A 19575-nucleotide genomic window follows, 5' to 3' on the forward strand; every position below is an offset into this window, starting at 1 on the left:
GGACCAGAGAGAGGTTAAAGGGTAAGAGATGGAGTTCAGAGTCCAGAAAAATACCCTTCTCCCAGCCCTGCTTTATCTACATAGTAGCAGGTCATCTTTCCAGGAAAAGAAAAACAAAAAACAAAAACTTCCCTCTTGCAAGCATCCTAGTCTGATGCAAGCGGCCACATTACCATCGCGTAGGCTTCAGCAGCATACATACTTCATGAATATAAACTTCTATTGGTAATTCTAAAGTTTTTGCTAAAAGCATGTAGCCTATTCTCAATACTCTCACTTAAAATTGAGAAAAATCTGTTCTTTACATATTATTGAAGTGATACTTCGTGTCTACATTTTCCCACTTACACTAGTGTACTTTTGGATTTCCGAAAATTTATTTGAGACACTGAAACATTCTATTTTTAGTGATTTCGTTCAATCTACATATACTCTGGATCTGCTGTTTCTAAGGGTCAGAACGCAGCTGTGCAGTCTATTAAACAGAGACCCCACAGACAGAGCCTTCCATTTAAAGTCACTTAGAAGGGACGGAGCAGCAGTATAGTCTAGGGTTTAGCGGTCCCACCTACAGAACCAGACAGTCCTGGGTTCAAATCCCAGCACTGCCATTTACCAGCTCTGTGACCTTGGGCAAATTTTTACCCTAAGCTTCTTCATTTGTAAAATGAGGATGGTGATATCTACTTCACTGAGCTGTTGAGTGGGGCATTAGATGAGATTATGATGTAAAATACTTAACAGAATGAGCACTTAATAAATACTGGGTTATTATCGTATGTTAATTATCCTGATGGTGATGACCACAAGGAGAGAGAGGATGAGCAGAAGTTCTTCGCTAGAGTTTCCGGCAAAAGCTAGCTGGGAGGCCTGACACAACCTGCTGACCCCAAAGGAAGGGCATCTCGGAAGCGGGCTGCCTGTCACACATGACACAGCAAATGGAGGGCGATTTGAGGGGAGGGAAGAGGGCCAGTTGAGAGGAGTTGGCCTTCCTGCCACTGCCTGCTGGGTACAATGATCACATAAACCCCTTGGTTCTCCCAAAATACAAACAAGTCAGCACTAAAAAGAAATAAGCTCTCGGGGCGCCTGGGTGGCACAGCGGTTAAGCGTCTGCCTTCGGCTCAGGGCGTGATCCCGGCGTTATGGGATCGAGCCCCACATCAGGCTCCTCTGCTATGAGCCTGCTTCTTCCTCTCCCACTCCCCCTGCTTGTGTTCCCTCTCTCGCTGGCTGTCTCTATCTCTGTCAAATAAATAAATAAAATCTTTAAAAAAAAAAAAAAAAAGAAAGAAGCTCTCAAACGATGGAAAGACACGGAAGAACCTTAAATGCATCTTACGAAGTGAAAGCAGTCAGTCTGAAGGGCTACCTACCATATGATTCCAACTATAAGGCATTCTGGAAAAAGCAAAACTATGCAGAGAGTAAAAAGATCAGTGAGTGGTAGGCCTGGGACGTGGGGGAGGGGGGGAGGAGGCGAGGAAAGAGATGGACAGGCAGAACATGGGATTTTTAGGACTGTGAAAATATGCTGCTATTGTAATGATGAATATATGTTACAACACGTTTGGCCAAACCCATAGAAAGTACACCACCAAGAGGGAATCAAAGAAACTCTGGACTTGGGACAACAATGACGTGTCAGTGTAGGTTCCTCAACTGTACCAAATGTACCACTCTGGTGGGAGTCTCTGCTTGTTGGCGGGGGGGCAGGGGATATATGGGAAATCTCTGCAATTCCCTCTCAATTTTGTTGTAATCTAACACTGCTATTAAAAAAAAAAGAAATCTTTTAAAAAACACAAATAAGTCATTAAAGTTGTTTAATATAAAACTGTATATTTATACACATGTTATCTGACAGTGACAGAGTAAGGTTAAGGGATAGGCTTTGGAGACAGACTGGGTTCAAATCCCAGCTTGGCCACTTTCTAGGACTATAAGCTTGAGCAAGTGACTGAGCCTCCCCGAGCCTCATGTTCCTCATTTGTGCAACAGCAGTGAGCTGAGTATCTCAGGTGGATCAGCTCACTCATCTCTGCAACTACTCTGTTGAAGAGATACTTGCGCTATTTCTATTTTGCAGAGGAGGAAACTGACAATGAGAGTCAACAGGATGGCCAGATCACACAGAAGTCACATAACTTGCGGGAGCTGGGATGCCAACGCAAGGGATTTCACTTTAGCACTCACTGTGCTACACTACATGGCCCTATCTGTAAGTATTTCCATAAAATGTCACAGAAGGAGCTAAGCCTACTGCCCAACACATAATCATCCCTCTGTCAATATTAGCTATTATTATTGTTCTCAATTTTATGTTGAGAGATGTGGAAGAGATAGCTCTGAAAGCTGGGGTTTTTTAATTTTATAAAAGAAAAATAAAAATGGGCCCGTCCGTGCAAAGAGTCAAGCCCATAAACACCCCACACTATCCTGTCCCCTAAGGAAGGGCATCTGATGGTACCTTCTCCATTGCTCACCACCCCATCCCCTCACTCCTGGATTCTTATTCTCCCTTCCAAGAACTCTTGATGCTGCTCATAAAAAAGAAATGAACAAAAGGATCATATTCCTCAACATCCTTAGTTCTGCAAATACTAATTGAGTGCCAAGTTCCAAGCCCGGAGCTCTGCTCTGAGGATGTGTCTTCACAGCTCTGCATCTCCAGAGACCTTGGCAGGGAATTTCTGAGTGGGCCAGGCCTGTTCGCTTTCTCCAACTCCTCAATCCTCATCTCCAACATGAACACATTCTCATTATGAAAAATATTATGAAGTTCCTCCTTCTATCGAATCAAAAACTCACCTCCTAGCAAGTTCCACTCACTTGTACTGACTATGCTTTCTTAGATAACAGAGAATAAATCTACCCCCCCCTTTCTGTATTGCAGCTCTTAGATTTTCTTGAGACAGCCCCAGTGCTTTGTCTATCCTGGACACTAAAATGCTGCAGGATGAAAGAACCCTGTCTCTCAAATTTTCTCTTATCAAACCATGCTAATACCATGGGAAAATGCTACCTACCCCCTCCAGAGCCACACTACGACACAGAGAAAGGACTTCCTGTAGCATAGCTAAATGAAGAACTGGGAAGACAATGTCATTATTATTTTCTGACTCTCCTTTGAGGAAGGAGAAAGGCAGACAGAAAGTTTTCTGTGGTTTTAAAGCTTCTTTTTAAACACGCCAGAGAATGCATTCCCTGTTGGTGGGGCGGCGGGGGGTGGGGGGAACCTAACAGTAAAGTAAGTCTCCATGGCTATGCCAAAGATGCCAACATTCAAGAAAACTGGAAGAGGGGAAAAAGCCACGCCCCTGCAATTTGTCAACTATTCTTGCCGCGGGGTTTTGACCTTTACACTGAACTGTCACTACTCAGGCAAACATAAAGCTTTTAGAAACTTCTAGTTTTATCATTGTTGCCATTGCTTCAGAAATTTATTTTTCTCTCACATGAAAACTGGTGCCTAGCAACCCAGTGCCAGCAAAGCTAAATCAAGAAGCATTTTAGGCTGCATTTTTTTAAAAAAAGAGATTTCTTGTTCCCACTGAATGACAGGCATGCTCTAAGGCTACAGGTTCCTTGCACCTCAAGGAAAATGGTTTCTGTACTGCTCACTTGGGCCTCTTTTATAGTCAGGGATGACAGAGATCAATCCGCAGAAGACGGCTAGGATGTGTCTTGTCTCTGCAGCTACAGGAGTGGAGGAGTGGCTGCCCCAAACAAAACCCAGTCCACGTGTGGCTGTTGCAGGTTGGGACTGACCACTGAGCCTGGGGGCAGGGACACATTCTTCTAGCTTCTGGCAAAGACAGGAGTGTAGGTCAGGAATAAAGTTGGTTCCCAAGGTCAACAAGAGGAATGCAATGTGCCATTTGATACTCTTCACGTGTGTGAACATTCTGATTGTGTCGCATGCCTGAGAGGAAACGTGTATGCCCTTCTCACCTCGACTTTTCTGTGACTAGAGGGACACTGGCGTTTCAAGGATTCTGCAACATATGTTACAGGGAGGGTTACTGAAGAAGCCTCAAAACAGGATATAAAATCAGCCCTTTCCACAAAGCATGAGCATCACAAACGGCCTCCATTTTCTCACCAGGAAAAATGAGACACAGACTGCGAGCGTACCTGTTTCAAAGACAACATTGTTTCTTTCAACAAAGTTTTTAGAATCCTTGTCATGGAAAAGTTTTATGTAAATAAAATGTGATTATCTCTTGGCATCCTGTGGCCCGCAGAAACTATGGTACATAAAGGCTAACACTAGAAAACAACGTCATGACCCACTGACCATTACAGAATCCGTGACCATCAAGGCAAACTGAAGCACCACACAAAGCTGAGAGAAAGCAGAGCACCAAATCTGGCAGATCACACTGAAAATCCGATTATAATCCTTAACGACATAAATATACAGGCATGCCTCAAAGATATTGTGGGTTTGGTTCCAAACCACTGCAACGAAGCGAGTATTGTAATAAAGTGAGTCCAATGAATTTTCTGGTTTCCAAGTGCATAGAAGAGCTATGTTTACACTGCACTGTAGGCTATTAAGTGTGTAGTTGCATTATGTCTAAAAAAACAATGGACATATTAAAAAATACTTTATTGCTAAAAAATGCTAACCATTATCTGAGCTTTCAGCAAGTTGTATTCACTGATCACAGATCACCATCACAAATATAATCATGAAAATTTTGAAATATTGCAAGAATGACCAAAATGTGAAATGTGACAGAGACACAAAGTAAAATGGCGCCGACAGGCTTGCTCCATGCACAGTGGCCACAAACCTTTGATTTGTAAGGAACACAGTATCTGCGAAGGGCAATAAAGCGAAAGGCAATAAACAAGGCATGCCTATAATCTGGATTAAAATTATATATATTATGTAAAGTGATTTGGTTGAGAGTAACACTATGTATCTTACTTCACATGAATTGCCATTTTAAGTATTAACATGAAATAAGACAGATAATAAAAGAAAACCACACTAATATTAATGTTTTCTCTGCTGATTCTCAAAGGCTCTTCATAATCTTCAAGGGCCCTCAGGGACGTGGGGAGAAACTAGGAGAGGGTCACATTATAAACACAAATTTGTTTTATGACACTACAAATGTATAAAATAGCAGAATAGGTTCCATTTCAACAAACTCTATTAACTCCCAGGAGGGTTCTTTCCATACCTCTTTAAGTTCCTCTAAAGAGCCCCCAACCCCAGAAATTAGCTAACAGAAAACTAGAATTGAAGCTGACTGGCAAACTGTATACATACCAGGTGCTAGCAGTCCTACCCTACTCTTTCCCTCCCCTGTCCCATCTGCTCTGCCTTTTGCACCCCTATGCTCTCTCATGCCGGAAAAATACAACGTAGATCTGTACTTGTTATCACCCATTCCCAAACACCCACTCACTGAGGTCGACTTCAGCTCTTCCTTTCAACAGACATCTTACTCTTGGAGTCAACACTCGTGCTCTCCCACAGTGCAGCATGTGCATCACTGACAAGGTCCCCTGACCACCCTAACGCTGAAACTTGCCTGGGTTTCTTCTGGCTCCTGTTGTTTTATCACCAGTAGAAAAATCTTGGTGTTTCTCAAGGATACTGCTCTTAACCTTCTTCTAGTGATGAGAAGCAAAGTTTTGGGGGTCAAACAACCCATAGTTCAAACCCAAGCCTTGCCACTCACCAGCGGTGTGCCCATAAACAAGCTACTCTCTCACCCTTCAGTTTTCTCCCATGGTGTAAAGGGACAATACACGTAATAAGAATTCTATATATATACAGGGATACTATTACATATGTATGCAATAGGCACTTTATATATTTTTTACTTCATGTATCTATTTTAGGTATCTATATCTATCATATCTATTTTAAGTATCTATATCTATATTTTAAGTATCTATTATATCTATTTTAAATACCTATATCCATTATATCTATTTTAAGTATCTAATATCTATTTCACATATACACATGTAAACACTAGGGTTACAGGGGGTGAGTACCCCGTGTAGTAGACCAGAAGCGTACAAGCACAGTGAGCATACTCTCCTATGCCAACCTCATGCCTTTTCATCTTACCCTCTACTTCCTACCACTAAATTCTCTCACAAATTTGAGCCCCACTTCTCCAACTGTTTGTTAGACATCCAGACACCTAAAATTCAGCACATTAAAAACTGAACTCTTGCCCCAAACTCATTTTTTTTTCCATCTTTTTATTAATGGCCCCAATATTCTCCCAGGTCTGGGTCATCATTTGTGACCTACTGACCATCATGCATAACACGCTCCTCTGAGATGGCCCACTGATCCGGTCCCTGGACTGTGTCCGCTGCGCCTTGGGAGATGATGCCTGCTACCCTTGAACTCCCATTCTCACTACCATGTCCTCAACTATGTGACCTCTCACCTGGTCTGTTATTCTTCTACTTTCTACTTGGTAACCTGCTGCCAGATTAAACTTCCCGAAGCAGTTTACCTAAAAACCATGAGAGGCCCTGGCACCCATGAAGTCCAAAAGTCTGAGGGTGGCATTCCCAACCTCCCTACACCTGGCCCAAATCTCTCTCCAATCACCTCTCATGCCCCTTGCCACTGTTCCAACAGAAGCTGCATCCCCAGGACGCACACCTACTCTCGGTGCTTCTCTGATTACACAATTTCCCCATACCTGAAATGTCCTCTTAAAACATCTCCACCTGTTCAAACTCCATCCTAAAACCTATTCAAACCACCTAGTCAGGAAACGTTCCAGATTCCTCACAGTTCGACATAAATTCCCCCTCTACAGTCTCAGCAGTTTTCTCTGCATCGCTCCGACAGCGCTATTCTCCAACTGCATCCTGCAGTTACTGATGGACAGACCTTTCCCCTGCCCCACTCACTGTCTTCTCTTCCCCCAAATCTCACATCATGTCTGACTCCAAGCAGGCGCTCACCACAAACATACCGCATTAATCCATAACAAGTATACTTTGTCAAGAACAAAACTCATGGGGCACGTGGGTGGCTCAGTTGGTTAAGTGTCTGCCTTTGGCTCAGGTCATGATCCCAGGGTCCTGGGATCGAGCTCCACATTGGTCTCCCTGCTCAGTGGGGAGTCTGCTTCTCCCTCTCCCTCTGCCCCACACTCTCCCCCCCATGCTTGGGCTCTCTCTCTTTCTCTCTCTCAAATAAATAAGTAAATTTGTTAAGAAAAAAAACTTATGTAAAACTCATAAATTATAAGGCATAATCCCAATTTGAAAATCTGTGGGAATTTCACAGTACCCTTTTCCACCTGGGAAATGCAATTTTCTGGTTTGCATGGGAAGAAAGACCTTGATAATATTTTTGGCCCGTAAACACTTCTTTTAAAACAACATCTTAATGTATTGTGTGGGAATAAGGCCAAAACATGTGGGTTAAGTTTCCTATAGAGTACATATGGGTTTTATGAAAACAGCAAAGAGGCTAGGATAAGATGTGATCTCTGAGACAGATTAAGTTCGGTCTTTTTCTAACTCTAAAATTAATCTAGAGCTTTCTTGCTTTAATTATATGCTGAAAGTTTTCTCTTTTGCTTTAGTGACGTTCCTGGTCAGAGTCAACATTTTTCACATTCCTAGGATGAAAAAATAAGTGAGGAAAAGAAAAGGACTTCCTTTTACTGTCACTTTCCCCTCTGCCGGTTCTCCCTCACAGACACTACCTAGGCCTCTTCATTCCCTTTCTCACTGCCCCTGCTGTTTGCCCCCCATCTACGATAACTCTTCCCTCCCCCAAAAGACTTCTTTTTAACCCTTCTATCCACCTTCCCCTCTCTTTCTCATTTTGTTCTCCAACATTTACTAAGAGGAACCATATCCCTCCCTCACCACATTCAAGTCAAACACAAGATCTTTGGGTGGTAAACATGGATCAGTTGCCAAGGAAACCTCAAGCTCCTATGGGTACATGCGTCCATGTGAAGTTTTTCTGCACAACCACCCTTGTCCGTGGAAATATCCTTCCTCATAGCAGAGCCTAGCCTCTGAAGTGAAGTCCAGGTGCACAGGGACAAAGAGCTGGGAGTGAAAGCGGACAAGGATGAAATTGGAGAGAAAAGAAGAGGAAATGGGGAAATTAAGTTCTCAGAAATATGAACTAATCCAAGCTAACAGCTCCCCACCCCAAGCAACCCTGTGCTTCCAAACCAAAACCCACGCACGCAGTGAAGCATCTGAAACTCAGTATCCCACCTGCCCCCTTCTTGATAGCAAAGTCAGTGCCTTGATTCACATGGGTGTGCATTCGCAGCATTATCCAGTGTGGCCACAGAAAGGCAGAGGGGAAAAGTGAAAGCCCTCTCCTCAGCTCCATGGAGCCTGATCTGAGAGTGGGTCCAGTTTCATCTGCCATCAGTATTACAGTTGGCTCATCAGTGCCACTCGGAAATTCCTGTACGGTTTGTTAACAGGGGGAAAGCAGCACTATCTACTTCCCAAGCAGAAAATGGTGAACTTATCTTCTCAGCTTCAAATAAGAAAATGGAAAGCTGCAGCATTCAATGGAGATCCTTTTATCTGAGAGCAAGACCCAGAGCCAGTATTTTCACAAATAAACTGCATAAAAGTTCCCTCATTGGACTTAATCTAATGATAACTGTACCACTAAACATTGTTTCAAAGCTTGTGGACCTAATTATTTCTTTTTCTTTCTAAAGATTTTTTTTATTTATTTGAGAAAGAGACAGTGCGAGTGAGCGGGGGAGAGGCAAAGGAGAGACAATCTCAAGCAGATTCCACGCTGAGCGCAGAGCCCGATGTGGGACTCAATCCCACGACCCAGAGGTCATCACCTGAGCTGAAACCAAAGGTTGGACACTCAACCAACTGTGCCACCCAGGAGTCCTTAATTATTTCTTTTTCTAAAAATGATTAGTAGCCATCTTTCCTTAAAGCTGTCCGGATAGCTTAGAGCACCACTTGCTACCTAAAAACCAAACCAAAAAACCCCCAAACTTCTTATACCCATCAACAAGCTGCTTTTACTATACTGGGCAGGAAGATCTCTGGCCAGCTTTCACATTTAACTCTTCAGTGGGAGCCAGTATTCACACAAGCTAGAATTGCTCCAGCAAACAGCAAATGCAACAAGCTCCTGCTGTGCTTTGCTCATAGAGACTACACCTGTGTCCCTCTTTCCCACTCCTCTAGCCCCTTTAAAATTTATTGAGTTCATTAATTCATCCAATAAATATTAACTTAACACCTAATACATACCAGTTATTATTCTAAGTGTAAAAAACGACCTCTGCCTTCAAGGATCTGGCAGGGAGAAATGGAGAACTACGACAATAAATAAACTTTACAGCATGTTAGACAGAGATAAATGCTATGGGATACAAGTCCCAAAATGGGGCTCCACTCCCCAGACTGAGCTGCTTTCCATCAGGGGTTGTAATGTTCGTCTTCATAGCCTAGCACCTCATACATGCCTGGCGTGTAGTGCAATCTCAGTTGAAAACAAACAAACAAACTACAACAAACCTTTAATAAACAAATGAGTAACCAAGCACTTAAACAATTTTCAAATTCCCTACCTTGAGAGAAGTGAGGAAAATTATTAGCAAGGTCATGTTGATAATGAGAAAAAACGACATAAAAGTTCTTCAAAGAATCTATTATATTTTGAAAACTCCTGTAGTCCCCTGATTATCGAGACACAAGTAAAAAGATGTGTCACAGAGGAATGACAGTATTCATTTTAAACCAGAGATTCTTAACCTGGGGTTCCCAGATTCAGGGATGCATGTGAATCCCCTGGAAATGTCAGCACAATTTGGGAGATAACAGGGACTATATATGTGTTTTTCTAGGAAGAACGTGACACAGATTGGCAAAAATATTTTCCCTGTGTTACAGAAACAGAATTTGAGAAATCCAAGGATAGGACTGAAGACTGCAACGAATCTAAAGAGTCCAGTGTTATATTGCAGATAGTCCTTTGCATCTGGGTGGAATGCTTCTTCCTTAAACCAGTGAGATGACAGAACACCGGGTAAACTTCAGATTTATGGAAATCCATCAGAAGGCAGAAGTTCGTGGGAACTTCTCAGAACCACACTCATCATCACAATGATAATAAAATCATTTAACAGTGGTGGGGAATCTTAGAGGCGTGGTGATAAAGCCAAAAACAGGAATTCCCTTAAGGAAAAAACAGAGAGAGTTTACCTTTTCATGGTTTTCAATTAAAATTTCCACCACGATGTTCTGAAACTTCAAATCCATGATGGCAGCAACAGTTTCTTCCTGTGGCCTCATCAGAGTTGGTCCAAACACCACTCCTAGATTTGCTACAGTCATGAGGTTCTGCTTGGAGTGATTTGAAACACTGATAAGGAAGAGCGAGGGAAAGAAAGTCTCTGGTTAAAAGAGAGGCAATATAGCTGGGGAAAGTACAATCTTCTGCAACTCTGTGTTTCCTTAAAAACAAGGAGTCAAGACACTCAATCGTCCTCAAAGTCTGCTTCTGAAATAACAAGATCTGACAAGACTCTAGGGGATGAGGCCCCTGCTGACCTTACTACTATTCCTCTCTTTCTCGATGCTCTGCTCTAACCACAATGACTTTCTTAATAATTACATGTTTATGCTAGGCTTGTGCCCCTCGAAGACCTTCTTTTACCATTCCCCCCTACTTAGAACATCACCTCTTTCCCCAGACTATTATACCCTTGGCTTCCAGTAATGACCAGATTGTATGGCACCTTTGTAAGAACTGGCGTCACAGAAATTGGTCAGAGCACCTGCATTCACCCCTTTGGCCCAATTCATTGTGCAATGAGCAGCCTAAACAACTGTCCTCAGAAGCCCTGACGCTTAATTCAGGTCTCAATTCAAAGCCTCATCCTCAAGATACCTTCCATAATAACCCTCTTTATAGTCCCACACCCAATATGTATTCTCTATCCCCTCATTCTCTTTTTTTAACCACTTACCACCTAAAATTATTTTGTATTTTTATTTGTAATCTGTTTATGATCTTTTCCTTCTTAGAAGTGACTTCATGCAAGTAGGGAATTCGTCTATCCTATTCAACTATGTATCCACTAGCACCTAAAAAAGGCATTCGATAAATATGTGTTGACTAAATGAACAAATGGCTATACTAGTAGTAGGACACTTGGCAGGTTATAATATCCTCTGGCCTTCAGTTTCTTTTTATATAAAATAAAAACATAATAAAATAAATAAGATAATAAAATAAAACTAAAGACATTCTAAAACAGCATTCCTCAGCTTCCTCTTACCTCTAAATTTCTATAATTACAGTGATCTAAGAGTCATTTGTATTTGAAGAAAGGGCTAATTTCTCCACTAAATGATTAGATTTTGCTGCTTTTTAAAGAGGGAATAAAAAGACAAGAATGGATCCTATGAAATAACTACTTATTACTGGATTAAACTAACTTAAAGGCCATGTTCAAACTTAGAGTTAGGTAGGTGTGAAACCAGGCTAAATTCGCTAACAGACTTATAATCACATTTCCAGATCTGTGTACAGGGAAGTGTATAATATTCTCTTCTTTTACTTCCAATCAAACCCCAAGTCTCTGGCAGTGATGTTAAGCAAATAATTATACAACTTCACGAAAGTATCATATTTCAATGCTCTTGTCCAAAACATACACAGTGAGTCAACTGTCCAGCCTGCCTTTCCAGGCGTGGTCCCTGGTATTGTGTAGACAGCCCCACTTCCAACCGTTACGAATCCAAGAACCCCACATGGCACCCAGAGTGAAACAAAGAAAGGTAGGAAGAAAAGGGGGCTTACTTTGTTAAGTGTTTCACCAAAATGTCCAACATTTCTTTATTTTTCTCTGGAAGTTTGTGTACCAAGAAATGGATAGCATTAACACGAGATTCTGGGCTTCCACTTTCTTTAAGAAAAGAAAAAAGAAAAAAATAGTTAGATTCCTCAGAATCAAATACAGTCCCAGAAATCAATCATGACAACAGCTCATCTGTTCAACATATTTCAACAGAGAATTTAAATGTATTTTGCCACCTTTCCCCAAAAAGGGGGGAGCCTATCTTTTGCCCTACTCTTAGTCTTCTGTGCCTCAATAAGGAGATAATGTCAGTGTGAAAGCAATGAGAGCTTTCCCTAGGGTGATATTTAAGAACAGAGGGCTATGACAGCTTCTCCTTCTCATACTCTACACTTCAAGTCTGCTCATCCCTCGGAGAAGTCGAGTCACTGGGTCACTGCCCCACAATGGAATGCAAATGAAATAGGGGCAGATAGGTTCTTCCCTCTTAGGGTTCAGTTTTATCCCCTAAAAAGATACACCGAGGTTCTACCCTAGTGTCTCAGAACATGACTGTTTTAAAATATACGTGGGATTTGTTTTAATCAGGTGTGGTAAGACATGCAGACATGGAAATGACTGAGTTGAAGGAAGAGTCTTACACTCACACTCCCTGAAAACAGCAGGCGTGGTATGCCAGGGTCAGCGGAGAGCCAGAGGGAAGAAGGGGAAAATGTGGGCAAGAGGCTTTACTGTGTTTTCCATGAGAAGGAAGAGGTGAAGCAGAGTAAACAGACTCAGGATTGGTTGGTTTGAATTATTTTAGCAGGCTCCGGAGCATGGGGGCTGTGCCCAGACATCTGGTACCTGGCCCTGAGGTGATTAGGGCAGGAGAATATTGACTTGGAGTGTAAGAGCCCAAAAGACAGAGTCAGGGAAAGAAAACAGGCTCTGGATTGGTTGGCATATGGAAAGCATGCTCAGTTTAGTATCTCAAGGAATTGGTTAGCCCCAGGAAGGGCATTCTCCCCAGGATCAGTAAAGCCCCAGATGTCAAAACACCAGAATAAAAAGACATGCTTAACATAATAACTTTATTTGGGAATAAGGTCATTGCAGAAGCCATCAGTTGGATCATACTGGAGTAGGGTGGTCCTTTAATCTAGTATGTCTGGTGCCCTTATAAGAAAACAAAGGCACAAAAGGAAGATGGTCATATGAAGATAGACACAGTGGAGAATATCATGTGACAGAATATCATGGAGGCAGAGATTGGAGTGATGTATGTACAAACCAAGAAATGCCAAGGATGGCTGGGAACCACCACATGCTGGAAGAGGTAAGCCTTCCCTGGAGCCTTTAGAGGTAGCTTAGAGGTAGGCCTTGCCAACCTACACCTTGATTTTGGACTTCTATGCTCTAGAATTGTGAGTGAATGAAAGAACGAACAAATGAATGAATGAATTATTTATTTACTTACTGACTGACTGATCTATTTAAGCTCTTCAGCATCCCTAGGGAACTAACACACTCACTTTCCCTTCGACTTTGGAATGAATTATCCATGGGTCTTACTAGCAACGTGCCCAAATTCCCTTTATCATGTTCTTGACAGAAAATATCAAACAAATCAATAAAATGCTTATTATTAAGAACTCCACTAGAATTTTCAGGGGTGTCAAAGAAGCAACTGATGGCAATTCAGTGATCAGCTGAGGCAGCAGAAAGAACAGTCCAGGCTGCTTGGAGGCTCACAGACAGCCGGCAGGAGAAGCTGAGGAAAGGTTTCACATAAGGGATAGCATTTTAGATCTTGAAGAACAGGGAAGAATTTAAAGAAAGGCAGAACTGAGGAATAAGGGGCACACTCCAAATTCTGCAAATAGTATAAGAAAATACACAGTCTACGCAGAGAGAGCACCTTAAGGTTATGGAAGAAAGTAAGAGGCCAAACTCTGGTTTGTAAAAGCTAATTTGAAGAATCTGTCTTTACTGTTGGCTTCTAACTCAGTCACTGTAAGTAAGGCTGGGAAGAAATATGAACAGAGTCAAATTTGGGGAAGATTTACCTGACATTTTTTGGAGGATGGATTAGAATGGGGAAAAAAGCCAATCAGGGGGGAAATGCTATTTGGGCAAAAAGTAATGAGGCAGAAAGAGGGGGTGGTGGTAGAATTACAAGCAGAGCCGGCAGGTAGGCATTAAAATTGCTCCTTCCAACTGACAACAAGAGCAAGATAGCTACTATTGGAGGTTTCTGGGCCTCAGTTACCTCATCTGCAAAATGAAGTTAACGGCACTATCTCAAAAGGCCATTACGAGATTCAGTGAGGTAACACCTGCAAAGTGTCAAGCGCCAGTGGTGGGCACATACAGGTTTTCCATCACTGTTAGCCATCATCTCCGTTGTTGTTTGCATTACTCTTACTATGTGAGAGCTCCTGTGGAAGACACAGAATTGACAGGATCTAGCTGCAGACTGGCCATGGATCAGAAGGAAGAAGGCAAAGATGACCAATGTTTCATGCCTGGGTTATGTGGTAGTATGGTCATTCCCTCTGACAGACAGGAGCAGAGGAGAAAACGCTGGTTTGAGGGGGAAAATGATGGTGGCAGTGATGGAGGAAGGGATGTTCAAGAGGCAGATATCTAGCAGGGAGCTAGGAATGGTAGGAGGCATTAGAGATGAAGGTAGCAATGTTCTCCAGAGACAGGGGACCTCCAGCACATGGCCAAGGCTGCCCAACTACTTCAGAAAGCTAGCAGAGCATCCTGTGGGGAAAAGAGCTGCATCAGGGTGCAGGGGAGATGCCAACTGGGGGCTAAACGAAGCACAGGAGGAGGAAGAGGAGGGAGGACCAGGAGGTTCAATGTCATCAGAAAGTCAAGTGAGAAGAAACATGCAAGGCCTGAGGAGCCCAGTGGTATCAAGAGTTAACGAGGGACTGAGGAAGATCAAGACTGGGAGGCGGGCCTGGACACCCACCACCAAGTTTGCCAGCCAGGAGTCCCTCTTTAGTCATACAAGGAGGTTAAAAAGTGGATAGAAGGGACAGAGAGAGTGGGATTTCAGATCACTGGTTCAAAAATCAAGAAATGGAAGGGAAGGGGGAAAAGAGATAAAGCAGATCAAGAAAGGCGAATTTGTGTTTATTGAAATATAATTGACATATAACACTGTATTAGTTTCAGGTGTACAACATGATTCAATATGTGTATATGTTGCTAGATGATCACCACAATATATCTAGTTAACATCCAATTAATGCTCTCTCTCTCAAATAAATAAAATCTTTAAAAAAAAAAAAAAAGAACTGCCAAGATGTATTCTCTTAGCAACTTTCAAATACACAATACTACTTTATTAACCACAATCACCATGCTGTACATTCCACTCTCATGACTTTTTTATAACTGGAAGTTTGCATCTTCCAACTCCTTTCACCCATTTTGCCCACTCCCCAGCCCTAGCAACCACCAGTCTGTTCTCTGTATCTATCAGCTTGCTTGGTGTTGTTTGTCTTTTCTAAGGTTCCACATGGAAGTGAGATAATATGGTTTTTTTGCCTTTGTCTGATTTAGGGAATCTGTTTCCTCAAAATGATGATGGTTTTACTTTTTCCTTATTGTAAAAACTAAATATCTGTTCTGTTAAAATTTTAGAAAATGTAGATAAAACAACTCAGTAAAAGCAATCACTAATACTCTGAAATACATAAAGTTGAGAAAGAACATACCATCAGACTATGAAGAACGACAAATCAATCTGAAAAGAAAGAGACAACCCACAAGAAAAACAGGCAAAAGACTGGAGCAGGAACTTCAGGAGAGAGACTAGCCATATGACCAATAAACATGAAAAAGTGCTAAACCTTGTTATTTATTACGGTAATGAAATTAAAACCACAATGAGCTACTACCACTCACCCATCAGAATGGTTTTAAATGAACACAGTACTCAGTTCTAGCAAGGATACGAAGTAACCGTAACTGTCCTACTCTAACGACGTGGGAATAATTAAATGGCACAATCACTTCGGAGAACTCTTTGGCAGTACCTACTGAAGTTGAACACACACATTCCAACCCACAACCCAAAAAATTCTACTCAAAAGCAAGAGAAATGCACATAAACATTCACTAAAAGGCACATACTAGAATGTTCACAGCAGTAGCACTCTTGATAATCCCAAAGTGAAACCACTCCAGTCTCCTCAACAGAACAGATAAATGCATTGTGGTGTGTTTGTACAACGGAATCCTATAGCACGAGGAGAGAGAATGAACTGCTGATTCACTGAGCACGGAGGAATGTCACCAGATGAGCAAAAGAAGCTGAATGCAAACGAAGATATTCTGGATGATTCCATTTAGATACAATACAAATGCAGCAACCCCAACCTCTGGACCTATGGTGTCAGAAGTCAGGGGAGTGCTTGTATGTCACAGGGCCCATGTGGGTGTGAGGAAGCGTTTCTGGGACTCTGACAATGTCTTATTTCTTGATCCAGGGCTGATTACATGGCTATCTTACTATGTGAAAAATTCATTAATCCGTATACTTATTATTTGTGTACATTTCTATTATGTTTCAACAAAAAGTTCACTTACATTAAGCCACCCATAATAAATCTCACCCTAACTGAGGCTGGTAAAATTTAGGTTTAATCTTTTTAGAACTTTGCTTCCTTTTTTCATAATGAAATGTGTGAATAGCCTATTTCATTTAATATACCGTGGACATCTCTCCATGTCATTAAAAATAGCACCACCCATCAACTCTCTGAACATTTGAGTTGCTTCCAGTGATTGTACAGGTAGCTCTGTTCTAGTTTACACTTCCAAAAGGAATGTAATTCCTCAGAGTGAGGAATGAGATTTCACAACACAGGGCACAGCTGTCGCTAAAGACAAAGGAAGCAAAAAGTCTAAGAAATGAAAAGACATCTGATAAAGCAGAATACAAATCATCAAATCCTATTACATAATCAAAAGTCTTAGATAGAGGGATGCCTGGCCGTCTCAGTCAGTAAAGCGTCTGCCTTCGGCTCAGGTCATGATCCCAGGGTCCTGGGATCGAGCCCCGCATTGGGCTCCCTGCTCAGTGGGTAGTCTGCTTGTCCCTCTCCCTCTGCCTGCCACTCTGCCTACTTGTGCTCTCTCTCTAACAAATAAATAAAGTCTTAAAAAAAAAAAAAAACACCTCTTAGAAACAAACTAAATTTGTCACTGAAAACAAAAGTACAACTATGTAAAGAGTTAGTAAGGAATATCACTCAGCCATAAAAACAGATGAGATCCTGCCATTCGCAACAACAGGGATGGACCTAAAGGGGTGAGATCAGTCAATTACAGAAAAATACCATATGATTTCACTTAAATGTGCAATCTAAGAAACAAAAACGAATGAACAAACAAAAAATGCTTAAACAGACTCATAAACACAGAGAACAAACAGGTCGTTGCGGGAGGGGGGGGCAGCGAAGGGGGGTGCTGGGCAAAGTGGGTGAAGGGGAGTAGACGGTACAGGCTTCCAGTTACAGAATGAATAAGTGAGGGGGACGAAAGGTACAGCAAAGGGCATGTAGTCAATGACATGGTGACAGACAGCAGCTACACTTGTGATGAATATAGCATAACAAATAGGCTTGTCAAATCACTGTTGTATATTTGAAACTAATGTAACACTGTGTGTCAATACTTCAAATACAATACTTCAAAAAAACACAAATTAGGTGACAAATTATAATCAAGTTTTTGTCTGGAGTTAAAACCAAGATAATACCTTACTAAATCAAAGCTGGAGAAAAATGAAAAATTTTTTAAAAATAACATATTCAATTCACAGCTTTAACTTTAAAAATAAAACTAAAGTAGGGGAAAATTTGAAGTCAGGACTCTGAAAAATAATTTTTAAAAATAATTCCAAAGGAATAAAAGGATAACTGCCTATGATAAGAATTTTGTACATTCAAAAACTGAAAATTTTATAAAACTTTGCACTAAAAAGCTACTTCTAATTCATGTTGTCTACCTTGTCATTAATGATCATTTCTCTCCAAAGAAAATCTAATTTTAATATTTAGAGATTTATTACTTACTCAGAAACACAATCTAGAGAAATCATTTCCCACTCTCTAAGGTTAAGGTTCTTCATTTCTAAAAATAGTAGAACTGGTTCTGGAAACTAGAATCAAAGCCTTCCACTTCCTTCAAGTGCCCCTCCCACACCCATCTTCATTTGAAATCACACATTTTTCTCAAGCCTGCTTTTTTCCTCTTTCAAAAAGAAGAATATTTTTGGAAGTAAGGCACTTTTTTTTAATGTTTATTTATTTATTTTAGGGGGTGGGGGTGTGGGGCAGAGGAAGAGAGAGAATTTCCAGCAGACTCTCCACTGAGCAGGGAGCCCGAATCAGGGCTTGATCCCAGGACCCTGAGATCATGAACTGGGCTGAAATCAAATCAAGAGCCTGATGCTTAACCGACTGAGCCACCCAGGCACCCCTGGAAGTACAGCTTTTAAAGTAAAACTACTTTTTTCTTCATTTTGTTTTATGTTGACATTAATCAAAAATCTCTACTAAATGGGCATTGTCATGTGGGTGCCACATAATAATAACTTTAAGGTCCTCAAAAAAAGTTTTCTAATTGATAAATTACATAACTAGATAAATTATCTTCAGTGGCTTATGTTATATGCATTTCATTATACTTTAATTTATATAAATTATATAATGAAAAGCATAACGTTTTAAAAATCTAGGATACTGAATTAATCATAACACCAAATTCCTAACATATGTCAGGGAATTAGGAGTTTACTGTAATAGCAAAAGCATTTTTAATTGTGAAACTAGAAATCAGCATCCACAACACTTAACGTCTATGTGCTTATGATACTGTGCCAACTAACAGAGGCTGAAAAAGATATGATCATAGCTTACTGGAGCTTATCAAAGATACCCAGGCAGATAAATATTAAATTATTTCCATATTTAAATGTCATAAGTCAACAGTACTGTAATTTTAAGAAAGCATTAGAGGTAAACATCCAAACACTTCCCAAGGTTCATCACTCAACAGACATCAAATATTCGAATTCTTCTGTGGGTGACCCTATCCACTAGGAAATGAATATATTCAGCTAAAATAGCTCAATGTCATTAGGCATTCAATTCCTTTAATGTCCATGTTTCAAAGTCCTTCCCAACTAAGATCACACGATTTTCCTCTTTCCCATGCAGGTGTACCAACCAGGGATAGAATATTCCAGTTGGGCAAATATCAGTGCCCTGGATCCTCTAATCATTATATTTTTCATCATAAATGACTTAAGAGCTTTGTGATTATGATTCTGCTTGCCAGGTAACTTGACTACAGAAAGAAAACATACAGAACATAGCAAGACAAGTGTTCTCGTCTAGGGGGAAAATATTTTTGTATGATGCCATATTAGGCATCCAGGCTTTGGTGGTCATTCTCAGGCTAAGCTTAACATGAGTCCAATCCTGAGTGGATCCAATTTTTGTCAATATGGTATATCAAGAACTCTGAGCTTGAAAGGCTAAGACACAGACCATGGATTACAACATTCTCAGAGATGATGAACACCACATAAAAACATTCAGGTAGACACCTAATAGCCTTCCCTAGATGGGAACCAACTTTTGCATTCCTACATAGACCAAGTAAACTGTGTTTTCATCTTATGAATTTTTATACTAAAAGCTCATTATATTTTCTCACAAGATGGATGGTATGAAGTAATAAG

At 41.1% G+C, this 19575-nt stretch overlaps 1 protein-coding gene across 3 annotated transcripts in view; it reads right to left on the minus strand.

Moving 5' to 3' along the window:
- Positions 1-19575, minus strand: part of ARHGAP10 (Rho GTPase activating protein 10) — a 311913-nt gene that overhangs the window by 91366 nt on the left and 200972 nt on the right. For all 3 annotated transcript variants that reach the window (XM_034661542.1, XM_034661541.1, XM_002916964.3), the window contains 2 exons: positions 11825-11930; positions 10222-10381 (listed from right to left, as the gene is read on the minus strand). In XM_034661542.1, coding sequence (XP_034517433.1) covers positions 10222-10381; positions 11825-11930 — 266 coding nt within the window. The remainder of the gene's footprint in view (positions 1-10221; positions 10382-11824; positions 11931-19575) is intronic.

The sequence above is a fragment of the Ailuropoda melanoleuca genome, chromosome 5 (genome assembly GCF_002007445.2).
Source record: "Ailuropoda melanoleuca isolate Jingjing chromosome 5, ASM200744v2, whole genome shotgun sequence".
In the NCBI taxonomy this organism is placed as follows: domain Eukaryota; kingdom Metazoa; phylum Chordata; class Mammalia; order Carnivora; family Ursidae; genus Ailuropoda; species Ailuropoda melanoleuca.